This window comes from Crocuta crocuta, unplaced genomic scaffold, assembly GCF_008692635.1.
Source record: "Crocuta crocuta isolate KB4526 unplaced genomic scaffold, BGI_CrCroc_1.0 scaffold269, whole genome shotgun sequence".
NCBI lineage: Eukaryota > Metazoa > Chordata > Mammalia > Carnivora > Hyaenidae > Crocuta > Crocuta crocuta.
In genome coordinates this window covers 354,990-382,344 of record NW_027533257.1, presented here as the reverse complement: position 1 = coordinate 382,344, position 27,355 = coordinate 354,990, and the positions used below count along the sequence as shown (strand labels likewise).

General features: G+C 33.4%; 1 protein-coding gene across 2 annotated transcripts in view; it reads right to left on the bottom strand.

Moving 5' to 3' along the window:
• GNPDA2 (glucosamine-6-phosphate deaminase 2) overlaps nt 1-27,355 on the bottom strand; it is a 29,963-nt gene that overhangs the window by 1,935 nt on the left and 673 nt on the right. For both annotated transcript variants that reach the window (XM_077746526.1, XM_077746527.1), the window contains 5 exons: nt 24,791-24,955; nt 18,829-18,930; nt 16,660-16,842; nt 10,402-10,586; nt 4,640-4,814 (listed from right to left, as the gene is read on the bottom strand). In XM_077746526.1, coding sequence (XP_077602652.1) covers nt 4,640-4,814; nt 10,402-10,586; nt 16,660-16,842; nt 18,829-18,930; nt 24,791-24,914 — 769 coding nt within the window. In that variant the 5' untranslated portion in view covers nt 24,915-24,955. The remainder of the gene's footprint in view (nt 1-4,639; nt 4,815-10,401; nt 10,587-16,659; nt 16,843-18,828; nt 18,931-24,790; nt 24,956-27,355) is intronic.

Below are 27,355 nucleotides of genomic sequence, written 5' to 3'. Positions count from 1 at the left end.
GATAACAAGCCACAATGAAGGAAGTTAGTGAAAAAATCCACGGTACCATTAAACAGTTGAACAGTCCATATTTACACGTTAACAAAGCAGTTAAACTTAGAATACAAGAAAAAAAATAGAGCAGTCAATGCTGAACCATCTCTGACTCATAAGTGCTGACAATTCGGAAGCTGCCCACCTGGCAGAAATCAAGTACAGCCTTAACTCTTTGGATATAACAGAGCTAGAGACGGTTCAAGGAATCTTTGAATCTCCCACATTAATATATAAATTGTACATTTTTTCTGAGGACAGTCTCTTCACCAGATTTTCAAAGTGGCCCATGACCCAAAAAGTGAAGAGCCATGACAGGAACCCTGGTTTTCCTTTTTGCTCTTAATACCTCTTAACCTACATTCCATTTCACTTTAAGATTTTTAAAGTATAATTTGCCTGGCTGCTTCAGTGGGAAGAGCAGGTGAGTGTTGATCTCGGGGTTGTAGTTCAAGCCATACATTGGGTATAGAGATTTTTTTTTAAAGTATAATCTAGCCGTATTTTATCAATACAGTTTAATGGTTTCTATTAACAAGAACTCTTTTTGCTGCTGTGTCAGCTCTTCTTTACATCTGTGGTATTGCTTTTGCCATTTCCTCCAAATCTAAATGGTACAATCCATTTTCTAGGACTTTGAATCCTATCAACTTAGAAGGTTTTCTTCAACTATGGTATTTAACTCTTTCCCTTAATATCGTTTCAACTTCCTGGGGTGATTTACAGAATTCAGTGTTTAGATGGTTTCATAGTCCTGTGTTCTCCCATCCATCTACCTATCTGACTATCCACAGTTTATCAAATGCTTCCCAATGTACCAAGCACACTTCCAGACAGTGAAATAATGCAGTAAGCAAAACTTGAGCCCCCACCTTTATAGAGCTTTTATTTTAATGAAATATTTTATTTTTTAAAAATCACTTAATGAGCCAACTTTTTATGAAACTGAGTCACCTACTTTCAGATAGGGATACTTGTTACATTTCTTTTTGCTAACACTATGTGAGACTATTTGAAGACACCTGAGCCCGTTTTCATGGCTGATGGCCCTAACTATCTGGTAAATATAATTTATGTTTACCAAAAATATACATTAAAGGGTAATGTGTACAGTGCAGAAAAAATATTAATGAAAACTATTTACGACATGATTATCTCCAAACAGAACCAATCCTATTTAAAACAGGATTTAACTGAAAAGTTTCATTCATTTCAACAACCAATATGTAAAGAGCAGTAAAATGGGGACTAGGAAAAGCCAGGAGGAGAGGACACAACAAAGACCATGGTAATTTTAGCCATTTCATTTAGAAGATGCATCCTCTTATGGAGAAGCAGCTATAATAGGTTCATTCTACTTGATACAATTTATCATTTACTTACAGCTTTGATAATTGAAATAATACATTAGAGATTTAAAACACAAAACAGAATAAACAAAAGTTCAACTCTGTAAGGTTTAACTATATGGTAGCTGTAACTTTTACACATAAAGCGGTTTCCAAACTAGAAATTTTGAATATTTTATTATTGGCATTTTGGAGGACACAAAAAATTTACTATGACAAGGCAAAACTGACAACTTTCAACACAAGAATTTGACAGAAACAAATCACTGCTATTTAAATCACTAACAGACAAAAATAAACTGAGTACTGAGTAAAACATAAAGACTTCCTGACCTGGTGCTAGAAGTGAAATGTCATAGGTTCTAAATATCAGTTTTATGGTTTTGGCTTAATCTGAACTCATTCAACCTCTGTCAAGCTACTGGAGCAGGGCCTACAAAGGATGAAACCAGAGAAATGTTCACTATGATGATGATGTGTTGAAAATATATTCTCTCAAGAACATGAAATACATTTTATATAAAATTAACAAAATCAAAGAAATTAGAAAACATTAATTAAACTATATTTTCCTGTGATTTACTTCTTTTAAAAGGTATACCCTGTATACTGAAATAAACTTCCATTTACTAATAATTTTTATTGTTTTAGATATAGTTAACCTAGATTTTCTTTTAGAGAGCTAAATAATTTGAACCCTTTTAGGCACTTTTTAGTGATGGGAAAAAAGAGTAGTGATGTGAATGGAATATGAAGAATTATAGATCGTTAACTACAGGATTCATATTCTCCAGTACATCTTGAAGTGATAGAATAACTCTGAAGATATGGAATATATGTAAAACTACATTTATAATATGTATAAATCTGTGAATATTCAATTCTACCCTATATTAAAATACCTTACTATGAAATGAGGTTTGACTATAGCCCATACAAGATATCAGTCTTGTTGACTGAGGGTGAAGGGAGGCACCCTGACCGAGGCTGACACCCTGAACCTCTTCAGAAATACATGCGGCCCCAAGGTGGAAAATACAGTGTCCTCAAAAGAGCAGTGCAGTGATTTTCCCATAAATAGTCTACACTTCAAAATGTTTCAGAAGAGCTTAGAATCTGGATAGGTGAATTAAAAGAACAAAATAGATATAATCACCTACCCCCTTTCTGCTTTACATTACCTTTAAAATATGTCTATTCCTTTTGGAAGCAATACCTATTCTATGAGGAAGTAAAACAGTGGACAAAAGCCCAGACTCCAGGTAAGTGTGGTTTCATTTAACCAGCTCTGCCCACATATAAGCTGTATGACTTTGGGTAACAACATCTCTATTAAGACTGTTAACTCATCTGTCTAAGAGTACCCACTTCATAGGCTTGTGAGAATTAAGTAAATCAAGTATAATCCATTTAGAATAGTGCCTGGTCATATAATTATTAGCTATTATTGAGTATTTTGTTAAATATTTATGTCACATAAAAAGTAAACTTTTTCTATAAAAACAAAGTCTGAGAAGAACAGCAGTTTGATGATTGCTGGCATATTAGAATATGCAAATGTTAAAAGAATCTCCTTAAAACTGGCATTAAAATATGGAGATAATGGAGATTCCTTTTATTAATTTTTTTCAAGGAGTCTAATATTTGTAATGAAATCTGAAAGACTACATACATGGGTAAAACTCCTTCCAAGAGCTGTCATATTCACAACTCATTACAGATATTTATGCTTTTACCTGTCAACTTGTTAGACTAAGAAATTTTGCAGTTTGATACATTTGTGGTTTGGCAAAAAAATTTTTCTTATGGAAATATAAATGACAAAATAAATAGTAAGGATATGCTAAAGTGAATTATGGTACATCTACTTGACTATTATATAACCATTAAAAATACTTTTGAAGAATATTTAGTAAAACAGGAAAATTAATTTCACAACAGTAAGTACAAATACAAACTATATTAAACATCAAAATTCTATTTGTCACTGTTCACCCAACTTCCATCATTTGTGTTTCAACCTTTAAGACTTCAGCCACATTCACATATTTACATGAACTATGGAGTTAATTTAAAAATTTCCTTTAAATTCACTTATAATTTAAGTTACATACTATATTTCATGAATGAGACACTGAAGAGTATAAGACACATTGTTTTATGTACCATTAAGAAAAAAAAAAGCTACCAGGTAACTGATAGTGACACCAATTTTAAACACATCCCAATTTCAGACAAAACAGATACGAAAAAAGATGTGTCTTAGAGATAATAAAATATGGTAACTTTTTTAGCCCTGTCAAAGAATTATATTCATGAAATAAAAGTTTGGTTCAGCACTTTTTTTCTAATACATGTTAAATAAACACCTAGTTACTAGAGTAAAAAAATTAAAAATACATATTCATGTAATATCAGTAGTACACATAACTACATACTTTGTGAATTACTGATGTGTGTGTATGTATACTTATATGATCAGTTATATAATATTTTCATATCAGTTACAGGTATTTTATAAAGAGCACCTATTTATACAGCTTGTTTATTATGTGTACCTACCTATATGAGGAATTCACTCTTAAGCAGAGAACAGCTTCTAAACAGTATAGTCCTTGAAAAAATCCTAAATCACCCATTACATCAAGCACTTGTGGTTTCACATATACAGCCTGGTACTTAAGGTTTAAGAATTACTGACATAGACTGCAGGAAGAGTCAACAAGAAAATTTACATGCAGAAGTTTGGGCAAACCCTTGCTTAGTTGCAGAGTTTATTCCATACTGCTTTGACACTGAATCATTATAACTGATACATGGGAAGAATCTGAAATTATGAAGAATAGATGAGATAGTGGGTGACCCAACTATCTGCTGATTAGGTGCTAAACATAGCTTGGCGAGGGAGGTGGGACAGGGAAACAATTAAAAGAAAATCAGAACATATATACATTTCCTTTTGGGTTATTTAATTTTGCATATACAATGTGAAAGTAAATATTAAATTTGGATTTCAAGAAAAATATTTACTGAAAATACAGATTGAAGATTCTCTTCATGAAAAAAAATAGTAAAATATTCTGAAAGCAACTATTATCTGCAGTGAGACTTTTCTGTTCCTTAAAAAGAACTGGCTAATGTGTTGGCAAAATGCCAATAGGCACAGTGCAGGATATAACTCCATAATCTTACTAAGTTTTAACTCTCATCTACAATGGAATGTTCTCACAGTCAGCTTCTGAAATTTCAATGCTCACCTTTAAAGTATTTCACAGTTTTAACTCTTAATTCTAAAGTAGCATCTTCATCACACACAAAGATAGTTCGGGGATGCTGCTGGAAAGCAGAAACCGTCCACATGTGATTTACGCCTTCTTCTATTGCTTTGTAGAGAGCAAATGCCTTGTGTGCACCTGTTATAAGGATCATTACCTGAAAAATCATGACCAGTGCATGTTAATTAATTCTTAAAACATGTTTCAAATTACTAAAAAGCTCCTTTTTTAAGAAACAAAGAGGTTAGCACCAATATTCTTCTGAAGGTAAAATAAAAATAAATAGCTACATATTACTTCACAGTTCAAGGGTTTTATTTCTGTTCAAGGTAAAAGGCAAGCATAAACTGTTCTCTCTCTTTTGACTTAAGGAAGTAAAAAAGTATAGCTGAATATACCATAATGCATATAATTACTAATGCATTAGATACTGATGTGCAGAAGAGACTTGGGAGAATGAAGAAGAAAGAAAAGGGCTGATTTGCAAAAGCAGAACTACAGGTCAGCAAATAATTTATATAACCAAGAATGATATTCCAATTGCTCTAGTCCAGACAATCAAGAGTAGATATTACTTTGAAAGTAAGAGAAAGACACCTAAAGACCATTTTACTGAACATGTGCTATCTAAAGTTGTCTTGAAACAAAAACTAGATGTCAAAAAGGATTAGAGATCTACTTAAATGCAAGAACTGTCCTTTAAGCACACATGACTGAGAATAGCCTTATGAACTATAGAAAATCCAAGCTCTTGGTCCCCAATTCCTAAAACTTAACGATTCAAAGAACATGTGCAAATGTAAGTGTATATGCATCAGAATGAATCTTCACCATTTTCAGCACTAAATCAATCCTATTTAATCTAAATAATATATGTAATCTTTAAACATGATTTTTCTCATTATAACGGTTAACTAAAAAATGCATATTAAAGTGGTTATAATTCAAAAATATAGTAACAACATAAAAATTCTGCTTTCCGTATTTTAAAACCAGACTTCTAAACCAGTAAGAAATTAAATATTAATGAACCAGATACTAAACTTATTTTATCAAGATTTAATACCTTTCATTTTGAAGCTATACTCATTACTGTTAGAGCCCATGAACTGAGAGATATGTATGAATTTTTACAAAAATTCTTATTGAGACTTCTTGTTCTTAAGTATAAAGATATAGGTTAGTGGAGAATTTAATAAAGCATCACATAAAAGCTTTTGTTTTTTAAAACAAAAATTGATATAATAAGGTAATAAGGTATAATTATAACAAGGTATAATAACATGGATTAACAGATTTGTTAGTTTCCCTTGCTGGATATTATTCACCAGTGTTTTGTTTTGTTTATTGTTAAAAGTAATATATGTGCTATAGAGGAGTTAAAAAAAAACCATACAGAGTCTTTGTTTCATCCTGTCTTCTAATTTATAATCTTTGTTCATCCTGTCTTCTAATTTATAATCTTTGGAGTTAGGATCTAGGAATCAGGGTCTCCTAAGTGATTATTAAGCAGTCTGGCAGAAGTCCTTAGACTAACACTTGAGAAGTCTCTACTTCTTTCATCCTTCCTTAAATCTAATGATTGCTGCATGAAGGACATTTTTTTAGGTTATTTTATGAGAGTGTCAAAATATGTTTTGATGGTTACAAAGTTCGAACATCAAGCTTAGCACTTTCCTTGAATTATCTCATTTATCTCCACAAAACACCATGGGATACTGTTCTTATTCACATTTCACAGAAGATGAAATAGAAGCACAAATATTCTGTTACTTGCCCAATGTTTTGGTAAGACTAAGATATAAACAAGAAGTCTGATTGCAGGGTCTATATCCTTAACTACATTAGAATGTCTCGAGAAATGAGAAAACTGTTAAAAAGTCTACCAATTAGGCAATATGAGCTAACAGTCTTTCATTATTGAAGCAAATAATGTAAAATGGTAATGGGAGAAGTGACAACAAATTTCTATGTCAAATATACACTGAAAAAACTGAAAAGACAAACATTTACCAATGAGAAAGGGAAAACACACAGCCTTATGAAGGGAGTAAAATGAAAGGAAGCTTTTGAAAGTCTGGAGTGGGATGAAGAATTACTCATTAGGGTGTGTGTGCAAGCCTAAGACATACACAACCTTTAACTGAGAATTCATAATATCTAGAAGAAATGAAAAAAAAGTTGCTCCCAGAATGGAATTTGATGGTGATATATGATTAGTTGTACTGTACCCGCTCCACTATTCTGAAGGAAAGTATTTCTCTCATGAAAAAGCTTTATAGTTGCTCTTACCTGAAACCAAGTCTTTAAGGATAAGCAGGAAAGCTCCATAGAGAGAGCATGTCAGACAGTGATGGGGTGGTCAGTTAAAAGCTAGAAATTTGATAAGGCTGGAGTATAGGAAAAATGAAAGAAATGCCTGAATACTGGTTGAGATTTGATAATGGAGACTTTTTTGCCAGAGAGGCTAGGCTTCATCTTTTGCTAGAATAATATGGCATTGGAGACTCTTAATTACATAGGTAAGTAATAAACTGAACTATGCTTTTGAAAAAAATAATTCAGACTGTAACACAGAGAATATGCTACATAAAGAACAGATATAGCCATCATTTAGAATGGGTTTACAATAATTCTTGAAAAAATTGATATAAACTTAATAGGCAGTAGTGACGGAAGGAGGGCAGGATCCTTATTTACCTCTAGGTAATTTGTTAAATAGTTGGGATTTGTAGACTCATTTGATGTAGAGAAGATGCTGAGAATGACCCGTGTTTCAAACTCACATAAACTTCAGGGTGAGTGTTGTTATTCACCAAGAGAATGAATATTCAGAAGAAAGGCAAATTTGGTAGAAAGATAAATTTAAATTTTGGACAGTGTAAGCATGTAAGGAATCTTTAAATATCTAGATGTCAGCTGGAAGTTGGAAATATGAAATTTGAAGCTTCAGAATGACTACAAGATAAAGATATGTAGTAGAGTTACTGCTGTTGATTTATTAAAAAAAAAAAAAAAAGTCATGCTCCAAAGCATGCAGGGTAGATACGTAGTTCCAGGATGAAACTCTAGGGAACAACAATATTCAAAAGGCAGAAGGAGGAAGAACAGCCTGGAAGCAGACTGAGAAGGAATCCCCAGAAAGAATGAAGAACGCTAGAGTTTTATGATGGAAGGAATGGTCAACAGTTGTAGATGATGAAAAGAGGCCCCGCTGGACAAGACCTGCAGGTAAGATGCTGGTTTTAGCAATAAAGAAATCACTGGTGGCCTTGGTGATTTTTAGTAAGGCAACAAAATCAAAAGAAGATTTTTAAGTTTTATTAGTTTTTCCTATGTCATGTTAAGAATACCCAAAGCATTATAATTATATATGATAATTATAAAGATGTTATAAAAGTGAAAGAAAATGTCTCTTCTTTTGAAATTACCTTTAAAATATATGACAATATCCTTAAATATACCTCAATAAAAACAAATTTGAATCCTTTGAAGGCAGGTTTAGCTTCTGACAAAGAGCGAAAAGTCAACAAAAATCAGATCTGGTAGTTCAAGTAAATAACCAACCTGTGGATAGAGCTAACCTTGTCTAACATGAATCATGAAGATAATACATTCAAACTATTCCCAAAAGTTACTAAATTCCCATTATATTGCAGACAGTGTAAGGTGCTGGATATATATGACCTATAAACTCACAGAGATTGTAAGTTAGTAAGAAAAAAGATTAAACCAGTAAACATACAACAATCAGAAACTGTGAAAAGTGCCAAAAAGGAAAAGAACAATGGTCTGAGAGAAAATAGAAGTAACTCTGATTATAAGGATTATCATCAAGAATGGGCGTTCTGAACATTGAAAACTGCAAGGTGCCATTTCAGCAAAGCAAGGTCCAGAAAAGTAGAGCATTTCACACAGACTATTAGTGTGAAGGCCTCAAGCCATGGAAAGAGTGAAAAAGTAGTGATGGGTGTGATTCCTTATCTAATTGACAATTCCCAAGTCTTGAAGAAACCTGTAATAACTTCCAGGGTGTCACTTCCAAGGTGTGTACAGAAGGTCTTCATTAGCAAGTTGCTAAAATGAAGCTTCTTACATATGAACTAACTACTTAGAAATTTAGTTTCCTATTCAAATGTACTTTCCATTTAACAGGTAGCATCTGCCCCATAAATTGATACGAAATTTTATTAAGTGCATTTTTAAAAATATTTTAATTTTAAGTAACCTCTACATCCAACATGGGGCTTGCACTCACAACCCTGAGATCAAGAGTTGTGTGCTCTACTGCCTGAATCAGCCCAGCACTCCTTAAATGTATTTGATCTTAATGAAACTAAAACTGAAGAGCAGCTTATGTCACAGTTAAAACCACTGGGAAATGAAAATCTGTACACATTAAGCTCTTTAAAATTAAAGATAAGAAAATCATTAAGTACCATGACATAATACTTGTTTTAAAAGAATGCTATAAAAAAAAAGTACTAAGGCCCCTGTAAAAATATTAAAGTCCTAGAACAGTTCTGCCATAATGATGATATAATCAGGCTGGGAGTGAAAATTGTGAGGTGAATGAGTGGCATCATAAAATTTTGTTGGAAAAACTGACCAAAAGAAAAAAAAATCAATGTCTAAATAACCCTCTCTTCATTCTAAGAATGAGCGTAAGTTACATTATAACTTTAATCTTGTTAAATGGAAGATATCTATTTGTATAACTTTGTTTCATTTTTTAGAAATACAATTGGTCTAAAATTCAACTTAATTACTATGAAATTTCAATCCTTGAAAGGTCTTTCCTCATATACTGATCACTTTTGCATGAACTACATTTTGAATGGCAGTTCTAGGTGTATGTTCAAGTCTAGACATATTTACATTAAGATCACTTACTCATTCATCACAACTTGTCTGTACACTTTACTCAGAACCTATCCCACTTTGTTGACAGAAAAGAAAGGAGTTTCCATATGATGTAACCACTTATAATCATGAGCTGACTATAATCTGTTCTTTTATTCTCAGGGAAGGACAGGAAAGCCCAATTAAAAATTAGGGAGTGCCTGGTGGCTCAGTTGGTTAAGTGTCTGACTCTTGATTTCGGCTCAGGTCATGATCTCGCAATTTGTGGTTCAAGCCCACTTTGGGCTCTGTGCAGACAGTACGGAGCCTGCTTGGGATTCTCCCTCTTGCAAAAATAAACAAACTTTAAAAAACATAATGGTTCTTTAAAAATACCTAAAAACTAAAAACTAAAAAACAGGCAGGGTGTGTTCAGAGCTCTTGCCTTTTTAAGTATACTAAATTTAGAACAGATCCAGCCTTAGATGGGTTCTTTTTCTGTCAGAAACTAACTGGCTACCCTCCTACAGTCAAGATGTACTTTACACTAAATTATCCTGAGCCTCTAAAAGTAGTTTAGTGTTAACTAACCTGAGAGTCTTTTCACAAGATTATTTCACTTAAAAACAGACCATTTGATCGGTATGATTTTAGAAACTCAGACTGGAGTTAGGAATAGGCAAATGAAGCAGTATTCCAAAAGGAATGGTGCCTAATTCTTAGTTTACGTAAGCTCCAAAACCTTAATTTAGTTGAATTCTAAACACTGCAATGAGACTTACAGAAGCTACTGAAAGCTAGATAACAATTTACATTGTGAATAGGATATAACCAAAATATCACTTATTTGGTGCCATATTTCCTCCAAAATCTATAGACATCAAAGAATATTTAATTCTTACTTCTCTTGCATCCATCACTGTCCCCACACCAACTGTGAGAGCCATAGTTGGCACCTTCGATAAATCTCCATCAAAATATTTAGCATTTGCCAAAATGGTGTCCATTGCTAGAGTCTTTAATCTTGTCCTTGATACTAAACTGGATCCTGGCTCATTGAAAGCGATATGACCATCTGGACCAATTCCTTTTAAAAGAAGTATACACACACATATACACATAAAGTAAATAAGGTTTCCCAAAGTTCAAGTTGTTTTAAAGAGTAAAGTCATAAACACGCTCCCCTTATTTTATTTGATAGCTGAATTTCTAATGCTGCATGAAAATATTTGTTCCTGTATTTGATTCAACAAGTATTTCAATGTTCTTCATGTGCTTAGGACTGAGCAAGCATGATTGTAATAGCAGTAAAATTAAGTATTCCATTATATTTGTATTAACACTTTACAGTTTATAAAGATTTTTCACGTCTCAACAACACACATATTAAAAAAATCTTAAAGATAGTCTTATTAGGCCTATTTGCTTCCTCTCCCCAGCCTGTTTTTCAGCTCAAAAGAAAACTCTGGGGGCGTCTGGGTGGCTCAGTCATTTGAGGGTCTGACTTCAGCTCAGGTCATGATCTCACTGTTCAATAGTTCGGGCCCCACATCGGAGGCTCACTGCTATAAGCTGCTGTCAGCATACAGCCCGATTTGGATGCTCTGTTCCGCAGTCTCTGCCCCTCTCCCACTTGCACTCTCAAAAATAAACAAAAAAAGGAAACTCTGACATTTAAGAATAATACATGACTTATTCAAGGTAACAATTTAGTAAATACGGACACAAAACTGAAATCTAAATCTTAGTTTACATGCCTAGCATAGTGGTCTTTAACACTTTAACTTGCTTGGTTCTAGTCTAGATGGGGCAATTAACTACTGCACCTCCCTGTAGTAGTATCTTCACTTGCAAAAATGTCTAGATTGGATAATACGGGGCAGTAATTTTCTTCAGACTTTTTTGACTAGAGACAAGAAATATATTTGACAGTCTACACATGTGCACACATAAACACAAACAAATGTAATTAAAAACAAGAACTGCACGAAATAATACTTACCCTTGCTAGGAGACATTCTATTTAATTCTGTTTCATTAGCAAAACACACAAAAGGGAAATGCTAAATGTGAATAACTATATTTCATGATCTAATAATGAGTGACAACCACAACTTGAAAACATTGCTTTAAATAGACATACTACCAGCTAATATTCTAGGATCACCTCTAAATAATAGATAGGAACATAACATTCCTTATTTGAATGAAATTGGAAGTAAATATTTTTGTAAAATGAAGAATCTCTATGGCATGAATAAATCAAGTTTCACACATGTGTACCCTCCAAGCTAGTCAGATTTCTGACAACATCAATGAAAAAATAAACTCACAAGTTCTGAGTCAAAATACCTGTTACATCTATATTCTGCATATTTACTTTAATGGCAGATAGGTGTATTTTACTGACTCTTAACCTACAATTCTAACCAGTTTCTCCCAGAGTACAACAAAGCAAAATATGACCACAAATAACCTGGTTTTGATGGAAGAAATGAAAATCTTAGGGAGCAGATATAAGCTACCAAAGTACTACATTTTAGGAATTTTTAATGTGGTGACCTCAAGCCTAACCTACAAGTGGTTAATATCTATGGATTTTTTCCATTAGTGTATATATGCTTGTTAACACATGTTTTAAATTAAAGATACGGATTTCTCTCTATATTTGTAAAAACAGTTCTGTTTCTCCTGTTAAGTGTACATCTTTACATTTTTCTATTTATGTATAAAGAAGAAAGGATAGAACCATGAAAAAAAAAGTTCCAGAAAAAATAGGAAGTCCTCAAGGATCAACACCAGTGTTCTGAGTGGTGATGTGGGTCATACAAAAGTGTATACAGTATGACAGAAATTATCAGTAGTGTCAATACAGTCCCTTACTAACCATGAGTAACTATCAGAAATTGAGCTTCCTGATATAAAACATTTTAAAATTATTCAGAATATTTCACAAAGCTTTACAAAACTTTCTTTAAAACAATAATGAAATCTAACAACCATGGCAAATTCTGAGTCTTTAAGTCAAACTAATATATTAGCACCTTAATGAAATCTCTCTAACTCTAACTCCTTAGAGTCTAGATTACATGCCTCTCCTGTGTCCCTACAACTTTGTGGGGTAGAATGTAAATTTCACTGGCGTAAGGATTTTCTCTTAATTACTCTATCCCTACCTCTTAGACCAATACAGGATACATAGGAGGCCCTCAATAAATAATGGCTGAATAAATGAACAGATGGCCGCTATTCTTCAGTATTCTCAGTACAGTTTCTCCCTTCTCCTCTACCCTGCCCTGCTTCCCTCACAATGGAGGGGACTTTAACCTACTTTATATATCTCTCTGAGGCAGGATGATTATGGTCTAATGGTAAATACGTGTCCTTAGCTGAAACAATCAGAATTTCTCTCAAGAAATTCTGAAAATTGAGCAAGGATGCAAAAAATAAAGAAGGTATCTAGAGCTGAGGTATTGATGATAGCACTGCAGGAGAGGGTCCATGAGTTCCTACTCTGGAGCTCTCAGGCTCCTTTGTTCTTGTTCTTTCAAAGACTTGGCTATTTCGACCCTTCTACCAATTCTGTGAGTTAGCCCGGAGTCATTCCAATTAATTCACTTTTGGTCCCAAGATAGGTTATACTTACTTTCAAACCAAAGAATCTAACCATATAGCCAAAGAGGAGGGTTAAAGTTTTCCCCTACTGTCTTATTTTTACTTTTTTAAAAACAGTATCTTAAAATAATTTTAAAGTTAGTAATACCTTTATAGTTTATTTAGAAAATTTTGTATTTGTGTATTTTATTGCTGGGGATAGGTCAGGGATTGCATGATACACTTTACTCTTTCTTTTAACAAATCTGTCATCACTGAAAGAATGAGAACTGTAGAGATTATACATTTTCCTCTTTTTTCTTTTCCATTGAGGAAAGGGAATTCCTATTCTATTTACCAGTAGTAAGAAATGATGGGTTCATAGTCTTGAGTTCTTCTCATCCTACTATTTCCAGTTAAGGTGGAAGGAATAGGAAACCCATTTTGGCCTCAAGCCCAACCTGAAATCTCTAATCCAACTTTACCTTTATTAAGGCTGTTATTTTGATCCCATTTGGCTCAGTTCTTAGTGTTTTTAATAACCAACAAACCCTGGAACAAAAGAAGGGTAAGTGATAAGACCCAGATACCAAGCCTCATCTTGAAAATCCAATAACAAACCAAGATCAACAAAAGCAAAGAATCAAATGAGATTCTTTCATGAGTATACATCCAATAATAGGGTACCCCAACAGGAAAAAGTTCAAAGTAAATGCAGTAAGCTAACCCTTCTCCCTGTATTCACAGAATAATTACATCCTTTGGATGGTAAATATAAAATGGCAGACCCTGGACCATGACATGACTACAGTGAAGATGTTAATATAAGAGGCAAGGAAGTCATCTTAATATATATATTTTGGTCAGAGGAGAATGACTGCAGGAAGCTTAAGACAAAAACTGGTTAGAAAACAGGGTCTTTCTAGAAGAGTCAGTCATAAACATAAATAATTATAATTTATACTCCATCTGTTTCAAATGGAAAACTAAGGCAACTTATAATGAGGTAATATACCAAAAGCTAAAGAAATGAGGAGTGACTTAAATGGGGAATGAAGAAAGTCCTACTAGAAATCTTATATACGGGCACCTGGGTGGCTCAGTCAGTTAAGCATCCACTCTTGGTTCCCGCTCAGGTCATGATCTCATTGGTCGTGGGATCGAGCCCCACATTGGGCTCTGAGCTGACAGTGCAAAGCCTGCTTGAGATTCTCTCTCCCTCTCTGTCCCTCCCCCACTCTCTTTCTCAAAATAAATAAAGAAACCTAGGAAAAAAAACTCTTTGACAAGGGATAGTCAACCTTAAACATTACTTTAAGCTATAAATGCTTTCTGGGAAGCAGATAAAAAAGAAAATGGAGTTGAGTTATTATGATCTTCCCCCCCAGTAAATTCTATTTCCTAGTATTGAATCCCCAAAGGATTTGTCACATGGATCCTTATGCAAGGCAAATAAATTAACATGAAAAAAGATATTTAAATAAAAAAGTAAATAACATATTTTTCATTAAGCCATGTTTAATAATGAACCTCTAATAACTACCATGCCTTTTTGCATAATGGTAAATAAGTAAAAATATTTCTTGATATAACTAAAATATAGACACATTAAGTATAATTATAGTAATTTATAGTAATTCTACATGATTTTGGTATGGATTTTAGAAAATATGAAGAATGCATGGGTAATATATTCCTTTAACACTCACAAATATGAACTGCCTTAGTCTTGATATGGAAAGTACAAACGGTAATTATCTCAGAATTAAGCCATATGGACAAAACTGGAAAGCAAATGTTTTCCCCAGGGAGACTGAAATATTAGCAAATTTTATTAAAACATAGATAACTTTCAATTTTGAAAGCAAAACAGCCTAGCTTGGATTCCTGCTCAGAGAAAAACCATCCCATCTACAAAACAAAGTAAATGATACTGGTTCTGCTATGTTGAGATAAAAATTTCCTCAAAGAAAAAAATTTCAGTCTCACTGGATACCCTTAGAAGTAACTCAGTTAATGCAGGAAATTCAATAACCTACAGAACAATTATTTTAGCATCTACAGTTCAGAAAAACAAGACTGAAGTAACACTGAATGAGCACCAGTTATATACCAACCACTACGCAAGTCATTTTACATGTTATGACATGCTTAGTTCTCATTAAGTTTTGGAATGGCTAATATTAATTCCTGTTTTACAAATAACTTTAATTATAATGATCTTCAATAAATTTCTCAAGGTCATTCAGATAATAAGTGGTCAAAACAGAATGAAAATTTATGCCTGACTATAATACCCAAATTTTCCCCAAGGGCAATCAACCACCTCAACCATACTTGGCCACCTCAACCATAAATTAACCTCAAAATACAGCTCTACTAAAGATCCAATTCATGTACATTTAAGCAATCTTCTAATAAATTAAATATAAGATATATCCAGAGAACTCAATGTTAACTTAGAGCTTGATATGTTTAATTGAATACTAATAACTCTGGTAAAAATCATTTTAGTTTCAGTTTAGTTGATGTTATATTATTCTTATGGTAACTTATTAGATGTTTCACAGGCTTCATAATAATTACAGAAAATCATGTTATCATTACAAAGAAAGAATATTCTGGAGCACCTTGGTGGGTTAGTTGGTTAAGTGTCCAACTCTTGATATTGGCTTGGCTTAGGTCATTATCTCACAGTCTTGAGATGCAGCCCCACATCAGGCTCCACCACTTGGAATTGCTTGGAATCCTCTCTCCCTCTTTGTGCCCCTCTCCCTCTCCTACTCGCATGCACACGAGTGGGCACACTTTCTCTCTCTCAAAATAAATAAACATTAAAAAATACACTTCCTCCTATTTTCAATGGTACATCATGCACACACATGCATACTTGGGTGTGTGTGTATATATACATATATACACATGTGCACATATGTATATTATATATGTATGTGTGCACATGTGTATGTATATATACATATAATATACACACATACATATATATGTAATATATATACACACATACATATACATTTACTTTTTTTTCAAGTGGAGTTTAGCCAATAAAAAATTTATTCATTTGGAGTTTATAAAGATAATTATACAGCTTAGTTCATATTAACTAAAGGGTGATGATAAAGTCTTGTATCATTCTTAACTGATTTTTTAAGTGACATGAAGCGATTTAAGTGATCAGTACAGAAATGCTAAAATCTACCTGTCCTATATGCAAACTTTTAGAGACTTAACCCTGTAATTTGGTAAGAAAGCTGGTTTGGAATTGTAAAGAAATTGTAAAAGGTAAGAATTATTTAGTTAAAGAAACATAATGCATTTTGTAAGATGTAGTTAACTGTGAATTCTAAAGAGGTAATAGAAAAGTTTAGCAGGTATTGGGACTTACTTCTCAAGACATAATTTATACAATTCTAACTTACAATCTTAAGATATTGTTGATGAAAATAAAGTAAAATAAAAATCAGTACTGAATAAGTGGATATTATAGACAATTACAGGTGTTCCCCATATCACATAAAGGTAAGAGTGATGACAAAATGTTTACATACCTCCAACAAAAAGGTCAATTCCTCCAGCTTCTTTTATTTTCTTTTCAAAAGCATCACATTCTGCTTGTAAATCTGCAGCATTCCCATCAAGGATATGAGCATTATTAGGATCTATATCAATATGCTTAAAAAAGTTATTCCACATATAAGAATGGTAGCTTTCAGGATGATTTCTGGGAAGTCCTAAATTAAAAGTTAATAAATAAAGATGTAAGTATTTCCAGGAATAAATCCAATGTTTACTTTTCTGATCAAGACACAGATGCTATTTAAAATATATAACCTTTCTATAACCATATTCAACTTAAAGGCATTTTTATGTGGAATATCTACTCATAATATGCCAAACATTATATTAACCACCTTATACATATGTATTAATTCAAATAATTTGTACATCTCTGAGAATACTTTTATCATTCCTATTTTATAGATGATCAAAAGCACATAAAAATTAAGTAAACTTTCCCAAGATCACTCAGCTCACAAAGAGGCTGAAATTGAAAACAGAAGTCTAGTTCACATGCATTAAACTACCGTACTCCACTTCGCAAACACAGAAAATTTTACCAATGGAAATGATTTATGTGCTAAACTCCACAGAAATTAATTCGCCATACATCTGAAATGTTGGTCCATGTTTCTCATCTATTCTTCCTGTATGCATGCAAAGTATACTGAATCACAAACAATTCTTTGACTATCACTTGGACTACCATTGAAAATGTATTCCATGGGGCGCCTGGGTGGCTCAGCTGGTTAAGTGTCCGACTTCGGCTCAGGTCATGATCTCCTGGTTTGTGGGTTCGAGTCCCGCGTCAGGCTCTGTGCTGACAGCCAGTTCAGAGCCTGGAGCCTGTTTCAGATTTTGTATCTCCCTCTCTCTCTGACCCTCCCCTACTCATGTTGTCTCTCTTTCTTTCTCTCTCTCTCTCTCAGAAATAAATAAATAAATAAATAAATAAGTAAGTAAGTAAGTAAGTAAGTAAAATGTATTCCTGTGTATTCCTGGAGCCTGTTTCAGATTTTGTATCTCCCTCTCTCTCTGACCCTCCCCTACTCATGTTGTCTCTCTTTCTTTCTCTCTCTCTCAGAAATAAATAAATAAATAAATAAGTAAGTAAGTAAAATGTATTCCTGTGTTCAAAGTTTAAAACAGAGTTTTGTTTGCATCACCGATCTTTCCTGTTANTACTCATGTTGTCTCTCTTTCTTTCTCTCTCTCTCTCTCAGAAATAAATAAATAAATAAATAAATAAGTAAGTAAGTAAGTAAGTAAGTAAAATGTATTCCTGTGTATTCCTGGAGCCTGAACAACACACATATTCTCCCTCTCTCTCTGACCCTCCCCTACTCATGTTGTCTCTCTTTCTTTCTCTCTCTCTCTCTCAGAAATAAATAAATAAATAAATAAATAAGTAAGTAAGTAAGTAAGTAAGTAAAATGTATTCCTGTGTTCAAAGTTTAAAACAGAGTTTTGTTTGCATCACCGATCTTTCCTGTTAAGCAAGTTACCAATGAATCATAAAATCTTCACAGTCATAAATATAAATACATTTATATTTGAAAAATCTTTATTTTACTAATTATTTTTACATACATCGTACTCAATCTATCTTCACAACATTGGTTTTAACTCTGCCTTAAGAAAAAAAAAGGGTGAGGGCATGCTTGGATGGCTCAGTGGATTGAGCATTCGACTTCAGCTCAGGTCATATTCTCATGGTTCATGAGTTTTAGCCCTGGAATGAAATCTCTGCTGTCAGCATGGAGTCCACTTTGGATCCTCTGTCCCCCTCTGTCTTTACCTCCCCTGCTTGCACTTTCTCTGATAAATATACAATAAAATATGAAAAAGAAAAAAAAAGAGTAAGAACTGTGAAGGGACTGGATGAAAGCTGCCATGACTGGTGAATGGCAGAACCCAAGATGAATACTGATCTTCTGGTTTCTAGTCCCATATTCCTTCCACTATATCATGCTGGCATCATAAAAATATGGACATTCTTAATATAAACTCCCAACCTCATCAAAAGGCAGTACATTATCTTCTAGAAATAGTCATATTACATCCAAAACATAAATTCAAATGTTATTAATTCTCAAACTATATTCATTTTATTTAAAATATAACCTATTCAAATAATATATTCAAATAATATCGCTTACCTACATATTCATCCATGTTAAAGGTCTTCACATATTTAAAAGAAAGGTCTCCATTCTTGTGATATTCTATTAGTTTTTTATAGCATCCTAAAGGTGTACTCCCTGAAACAGATAAAGATTCCATTTTCTAACTTAAATGAAAAATCTATTTTTAAATGTTTATATTAACTTTATTCTCTTAATGATATTCTCTATTTCTAATGTATAGGGAAACAATTACTAATTTAAATATATATTAAATTAACAAAATTTTTAAAATTATACACACATTTGCAAAGTACCTTAACTCTTAATTAAGTAGAATTTGCTGTGTAAAACTAGAACTCTGTCAAAAGAAATTACACTTTGGAAAATTATTCTAGAGTTGTTGAATATTTGGAAATAATCGATATTCCAAGATTAGAAACTTCTAGAAAGCACATGTGAATAAAAAGAAAAATAAACACCTCACCTTTTGAGAAAAAGCTCTTTTTAGAGAAGGATTTATAGCATAAATGATATATAAATAGGTCAAGTGGACCATTTAATGAAATCAAAAGGGAAACCACAGCTAAATTTAAATATTGCCTCTACTTTCAAAATAGACTCAGAAATTGGCAAGGACTGATTGAGGAAACTTAACCTTTATGATTTTAACTGGAGATTCTGTACCTTATGTTTCTTCAGCATGTTATCAGCTAAAATGTATAAAGTAAAATGATTCTTGGAAATGGGATCTTGGCTTTGGATACTTCATCTGAGTTCTTGATTTTATTGTTTTATAAATGTGATTAGTTTATACATGTTTCATAAAATTAAAATCAGTTTGATAGTGCTTCATGACATGGCACAATAAAGAAGCATAAATTAAGCCACTTGAAGACACTCTCTGTTTTTAAAATTGCTGTATTTTTTTAACTACAAATTGGAAGGTTAGATTGACTGTACCCATAACAAGTGACCTGCCCTCCCAGTCCTGGCTGGAATAATGATTAATTCCTAATCTATCCACCATCATAAAACAAATTATACAAAAATACAGCATGCACACAAAATTTCTACTCAAGTGGCAGACAGAAGTATGAGAGAACTAATAAGTCCTTTAGAAAAACAAATACAAAGGGAATTTCACAGTAGTAAAAAGACTGCCTTTCATTTGAGATGAAAGAATAATACAAGTGGCTTTAAATAATACATATCACATAGGTTCAGAGAACAGAGACTAAAAGAATTTCTTAAAACTAAAGAAAACATACTATTTTAAACTGTAATTAATAATTTATGTGGTCAAATTTTATAATTCCATCCTAAACTATGGCACTCTAACATAAAACTTATCTAACAGATGGATAAATATGCTTTTTTCTTCCTTTCCTGAAGCATAAATAAATCTATGTGTGTTTTGGTGTCAAGAGTATAATTATAGGATTCCTTCCTTAAGAATATATGAATAAAAAAAGTAAGGAGTCACAACAGTGATGAAAACAAACCACATTCATTTTCTACTTTTTAATTAAAGTGGCTGAAGAAAATAATGAAAAATATGGTACATGGTGAAGTGGTTAAAGAAACTTCATTTTAATGTCTGCTTTGCAAAATCTAACATAATTATTACCAAGTGCTTACTAGAAATCAGATAAAACAAAGATTAAAACTGTTTCTATCCTAAAAATCTCACAAGATAGGAATAGGCAAATACAAACTAACCGTATCAAAAATGTTAAAAATAACCTATATGAAGTCTGCAGACATTTCATCTGAGTCTTGAGGAAGGAGTAGAATTACAATTGTCAAAGATAGGGTTAAGTTGTAACTGAGAACAGAAAAAAGATGGGGGACGAGGTTCAGAGATAATATTTGTATGCTTACCATATGATAGCTATACTGTTTTGTTTGTTTTTGTTTTTTGTTTTTTTTAGTTTTCTTTTAGTGTTTATTCCTTTTTTGAGAGAGACACAGAGCATACAGGTTGGCTTCAGGCTCTGAGCTGTCAGCACAGAGCCCAGTGCAGGGCTCAAACTCACGAACTATGAGATCATAACCTGAGCCAAAGTCAGACGCTTATCCAACTGAGCCACACAAGCGCCCCTCAGTTACACTGGTATTTTTATATATTGACTCATATAAATCACACAACCTCGGGAAACTGGCATGATCTTTCCCATTTTGAGGACAGAAGAACTGGGTCAAAAAGATTAAGGAATTTGCCAAAAATCACATGGCAATGAAGCCAGAGATTCAAGAGATTCTGTCTGCTTCCAAGGCTCACACAGTTTTCATTATGTAACACACTAACAACATGAGTCAAAGCAAAGCCAGCAAGTTCAGGTCCATTCTTTGAACTACAAGCAGGCAAATTATCCTATCATGATTCAGAGTAAGAGAATCAGGGAATAAGTTTGGGAGGCAGGAAGCATGGAGGCCCTTACACGTGAAACTTGTTAAGATCATGTCAATAAACATCAAGTAGCTATTCCCCAGAAACTGTGTTTGTGGAGGGATAATAATAATATAGCATGCTGCTTGCAATTACAGAAATGTATATTCAGGGGCACCTGGGTGGCTCAGCTAGTCAAGCATCCAGCCTTGGCTCAGGACATGATCTCACAGTTTGTGAGTTTGAGCCCCTCATCAGTGTCTATGCTAACAGTGCAGGGCCTGCTTGGGCTTCTCTCTCTCCTACCTCTCTCTGCCTTTACCCCACTCACATTCTCTCTTTCAAAAAAAAAAAAAAATGTATATTCAAACTTCAAAAGCAAAAAGGAGGAGAGCGCATGATTACCACTGTCAATGGTCAATGAAGGAGGAAAGTGGGAAACATTAATAAAGGTTTTCCTAAATACACCCTGGCAAGTGTACTACTAGGCAGTTAAACTATCCAAAAATAAACCAAAAGTTGTAAATCCAAACTCACAAAAGTATGTTTAGGACTGCTTGCACTTATGACTTTGAAGACTTCCTGCCACCAGTTAAAATTACTGAGTAGTTATACATCATACTTAAAACAGAATGATCAAAGCAGCTAGCCTGAGTGTAGCCCTGATTTACAGTAAGCAAACTGATACAGAGGCCATGCTCAACAACTGGAGCTCATGAATCAAAAATGTGGGTGCTGAGGGGGCCAGTCTGGGGTATAAAATTTTTACAAATCCCCCTTTGCCTGGATCAAAGACAAAAAGCAAAATAACAAATGAATGAGCTAAACAATACCTTTCATGGAAATTATACAAGTGGAAAAATTATGATTATAGCTTTTATGTAGTTAGCACATATGGAGGAAGATGCAGAAAGAAAAAAAATACTGTTTAAATAAGACACGCTTATGGGAACCTTAAATTTACATAGTATTTACAGTACACAAAGGACTGGAGCAAGCACCATCTTATTTGAGTCTCAAACAGCATGATCAGCTATTATTATCCTCATCTTTCTTAAAGGTAAGAAAAACAAAGATTAGGGATGAGGAATATATGCCTTGCAGTCACCAAGAAAGTAGCAGCTCTGCTTCCCGGTCCAGTGCTCTCTCCTGGGGAAGTCAACAATATCAAATTAAATGAGATCATGAGATCAAGGACACTACTTAGTTAATTTTTAAGAAAAACCTTAATAGTGAACTGAATGCAATAAAACATGCAATTAATACTTAATGTTTATTCTGTCATGAAGACATATCAGTCTTCAATTTTTCACTCATAAAATACTTCTATAATGAAAAGAAAATACACACAGAAATAGCAAAGGGCTAATAAGAGTACATGAGGCAGAGAAGGTGAAACGAAGAGACAACAGTACATACTTCTGGTACCTCAACATGATTACTGAAAAAACTTACCTACAAATTATATGAATAGGGAAAACAATATCCCTCAAAAACCATACAATAACTAGGAATAAACCTAACCAAAGAGGTAAAAGATCTGTACACTGAAAACTACAGAAAGCTTTTGAAAGAAACTGAAGAGGGCACAAACAAATGGAAAAACATTCCATGTTCATGGATCAGAAGAACAAATATTGTTAAAATGTCAAAACTACCCAAAGCAATCTACACATTCAATGCAATCCCAATCAAAATTGCCCTGGCATTCTTCTCAAAGCTAGAACAAACAATCCTAAAATTTGTATGGAATCACAAAAGACCCTGAATAGTCAAAGTAATGTTGAAACAGAAAACCGAAGTAGGAGACATCAGAATCCCAGGCTTTAACCTGTATTACAAAGTTGTAATCATCAAGACAGTATGGTACTGGCACAAACACAGACACATAGATCAGTGGAACAGAATAGAGAACCCAGAAATGGATCCACAAATATATGACCAACTAATTTTTGATAAAGCAGGAAAGAGTATTCAATGGAAAAAAGACAGTCTCTTTAGCAAATGGTGCTGGGAGAACCGGACAGCAACATGCAGAAAAATGAAGCAGGAACACTTTTTTATACCATACACAAAAATAAATTCAAAATGCATGAAAGATCTAATTGTGAGATAGGAAACCATCAAAATTCTAGAGGGGACAACAGGCAATAACCTCATTCAACTTCGGCCACAGCAACTTCTTACCAGACATGTCTCCAGAGGCAAGGGGAATAAAAGCAAAAATGAACTATTGGAACCTCATCAAGATAAAAAACTTCTGCACAGCAAAGGAAATAATCAGCAAAACTAAAAGGCAACTGACAGAATGGGAGAAGATACTTGCAAATGACATATCGGATAAAGGGTTAGTATCCAAAATCTATAAAGAACTTACCAAACTCATAAAAGCAAATAATCCAGTCAAGAAATGGGCAGAATACATAAATAGACACTTTGCTAAAGAAGACATCCAGATGGCTAACAGACACAGGAAAAGATGCTCAACATCACTCATCATCAGGGAAATACAAATCAAAATCAATATGAGGTACCACCTCAAACCTGTCACAATGGCTAAAATTAACAACTCAGGAAACAACAGATGTTGGTGAGAATATGCAGAAAGGGGAACCCTCTTGCACTGTTGGTGGGAATGCAGACTGGTGCATCCTCAGTGGAAAACAGTGTGGAGCTTCCTCAAAAAAATTAAAAATAGAACTACCCTACGACCCAGCAATTGCACTACCAGGAATTTATCCAAAGGATACAAAAATGCTGATTGGGGACAATATTTATAGACGCTATCAACGACAGCCAAATTATGGAAAGAGCCCAAGTATCCATCAAGTGATGAATGGATTAAGAAGAGGTGATATATATACACAATGGAATACTGCTTGGTGATGAAAATGAATGAAATCTTGCCATTTGCAACAATATGGATGGAACAGGAGGGTACTATGCTAAGTGAAGTAAGTCAGTCAGAGAAAGACTGATTTCATATATTTTCACTCAGATGTGGAATTTGAGAAACTTTACAGATGAACAGAGGGGAAGGGAAGGAAAAATAAGAGAAAAACAGAGAGGCAAACCATGAGGCTCTTAAATACAGAAAATAAACTGAGGGGTGATGGGTGATGGGTGTTAAGGAGGACATTCTTTGGGATGAGCACTGGGTGTCATATGTAAGAGATGAATACCTGAAGCCAAGACTACACTGTATGTTAGCTAACGTAAGAATTAAAAAAAAAAAAGAAAGAAAGAAAAAGAAAAGAAGTATCTCTAAAAACAAAATACTAGACAAAGGTACAAAAAATACTATGACCATCACTTAAGATATCTCCTTTTGCATTTTGGAGTGGCAAATGATGTATAATTTTAATATAAGAAATTTCCTTTTGCATTTTAGAGTGGTAAGTGATATATAATTTTAATACAAGAAACAGTAATTAAACATAGATACTAGATACATATATATATATATATATACACACATATCTGACTTTATATATTAATATGCTCAACCAGTGATATGGCAAGAAAAAAGGGGAAACATATTTTACTAAATGAAACCCTTCAATCTCATGACCTTGAGTATCTAAAATGGAAAAATTGGTGTATTACCTGTTGGTAAACCCAATGTAAAATATCTGTCCTGTCCAGGTTTGAACTGAATGATGCGATTACAGATGTATTTGGCTGCCCATTCACTAGCCAAATCATAGTTATCAAGAATTACGAGTCTCATTATGGTGATGCACAGTTTCCAGGACCAGAAGAAGTTCAAACCTGAGAAAATTCCATTGTAGAACACTTTAATTTACAGATACTCAAACAGAAGTGTAATATACTGATAACTTTAAGAACATTACTTACGAAACACATACATATATACAAATACAATCTGTACTTTAAAAACAATAATAATAGCTGCTCTCTTTTGAACAGACATTGGGTTGTGGGCAGTGGGCTAGGTCATTTAAGTGCACATAACAATCTTCTAAAGTAAATATTTACAATACCCAGTTTTAGATGAGAACGAGTTACACAATTTAACTGAGATCACATAGGTACTAAATAACAAAGAATTCATATCAAAGCAAACTTAAAGTCATTGAAAGATACCATACTACACTGTCCTGACAGGGATATTATATAAAGCAACATAAAACAAACCTAAAGGCAAACAAAGCAGTACTCATTTTTTGAATGAAAGTTAATGCTAATAATGATTACTAAGCAACCTTTGGGTTACTTACTAAAATCCAGAACTTTCTTTATAAATACATAATAATCAAACCTCTCTTTTGTTAAATGTTTTTATAAAAATGATACTGCACTTCTTAAAAATTTCTTTCAATATAGAAAAGTACAAGAGGAAGAAAAAAAATCAACCCAAATCCTAAATAAAAAATAAAAAACTATAATTATTAGGTATATATCTCTGATGTCTATTTAATGCACACATTTAATAGAATGTATAGAAATAATTTTTAATAAGAATATCATACTAGATATGCTGTTTTTAATAAAAAGCATAACACTTAATTCTTCCTGAATTTAAACAAAAGAAAGAGAACTAAAACTTCTGATCTCTAAAAAAAAAAAAAGAAATTGTTCATAAAAAGCAATTTTAGTTCCTTAAAAACAAAAAAGTAATTTTAGTTCCTTAAAGAGTACTCTAAGGTTAAGACAAAATATTGCACAAATATTAGGATATCAGAGTCACTTAAAAACTATGACTCCACTTTAGACAATGTGGACTGACCTACTACCACAAAAGAGAAGAGAATTGTACTCTTACATTTCCTCACAATCTTGATTTCTATAAAATGTAGTATTTTTATATTGACAAGATTTATAACATTTACACTGTGTTCTAGAACCATAATTCCCAGATTTTAATTCTTAGTTTCATACTTAAATGGATCTGTCACGCACACCAATCCTTCTACAAATGGCTTCAGCAATCCTAAATTCCCATACACTTTGCATACCATAAGTCAAATTCTTAAAATTAATGGGAATAGTAGGTTTTAATACAGTGAATATGTGAAATCTAAATGATATTCTTAAGAAGAAAATGATTTAGAATTCTGGAATAACAAGAAATTATGATCACTTTGGTTTAGAATTCTGGCACAGTAACAAGAGACAAATAGCATTTACGGACAATAATTTACATAGTAAGTCATAAATTCACTCCAGCAAATGGACTTAGCCTCTATTTAAATTCATTAATGATCTAATGCTAGAAACAATTTCAAAGTTCTACAGAAATATTTCCTGGCCATAAAGAGGTATACTTACTTCTAATAAGTATGACCATCAAGAGATACACTTACTTCTAATAAGAATAGTTAGCATACTCATTATTGATAAAAAGAAAAAAACACTGTCAGGTAAGGAAGGAGGACATTAGAGCTTTCCAAGTGTTTTCTGCGTTCTAGCCATAGGCTCTCTTTTCCTCATTTCAACATACTTGGGAGGGCCTTTAAATGCCAAGCACTAAGTTCTGTAGTGATTAGGTTGTGGGCTCTATTATTTAAAGGGTTCAGAATTACTGCATGGTCTCTGGGATAGAAATTATCATCCTCATTTTTCAGATATAGAAAACTGCAACTCAAATTCATTGCTGAAGTTAAAAAGCTATCAATGGTAGAGGGTCTCTCCGACTCCGAGATGTGCCACATAAGAATCAATTAGTATGCTTGTTAAAGATCTAGATTTCCCAGGCCCCTCCCCCTGGACACAGTGTTTCAACAGATGTCAAATGAGATCAAGGGAATCTGCACTTTTAGAAATATCACAGATGATTATTAAAATCAGGTCAAATTTCAAAAGGAACACCATCGGAAGCGACCTCACTGCAAAGAAGTTAAGTCTCTTCAGTCTCTCAGATCAGGCACAGGCAAGTTTTGTTTGCTTTCAACTCCTCAGGCAGCTCAGAGTTCATTAGAAACGTCTCAAATGAATCATCCCAAGCAGAGGAAAGAAAAACGTTATTGCCACATTAATGCAGATTTAAAAAATGTGTTTTTGCCAGTTTTTGCCATTCCTCATAGATCCAAACTCCTGTGGCTCTGGGCGAATTCTCCGGCATCAAAACCAGATAGCATGCAAAAAATGACAAGGCACCCCCCCACCCCCAATTCCCTCATTTCCCTCTGGTGCTGATTCACTCTGAAC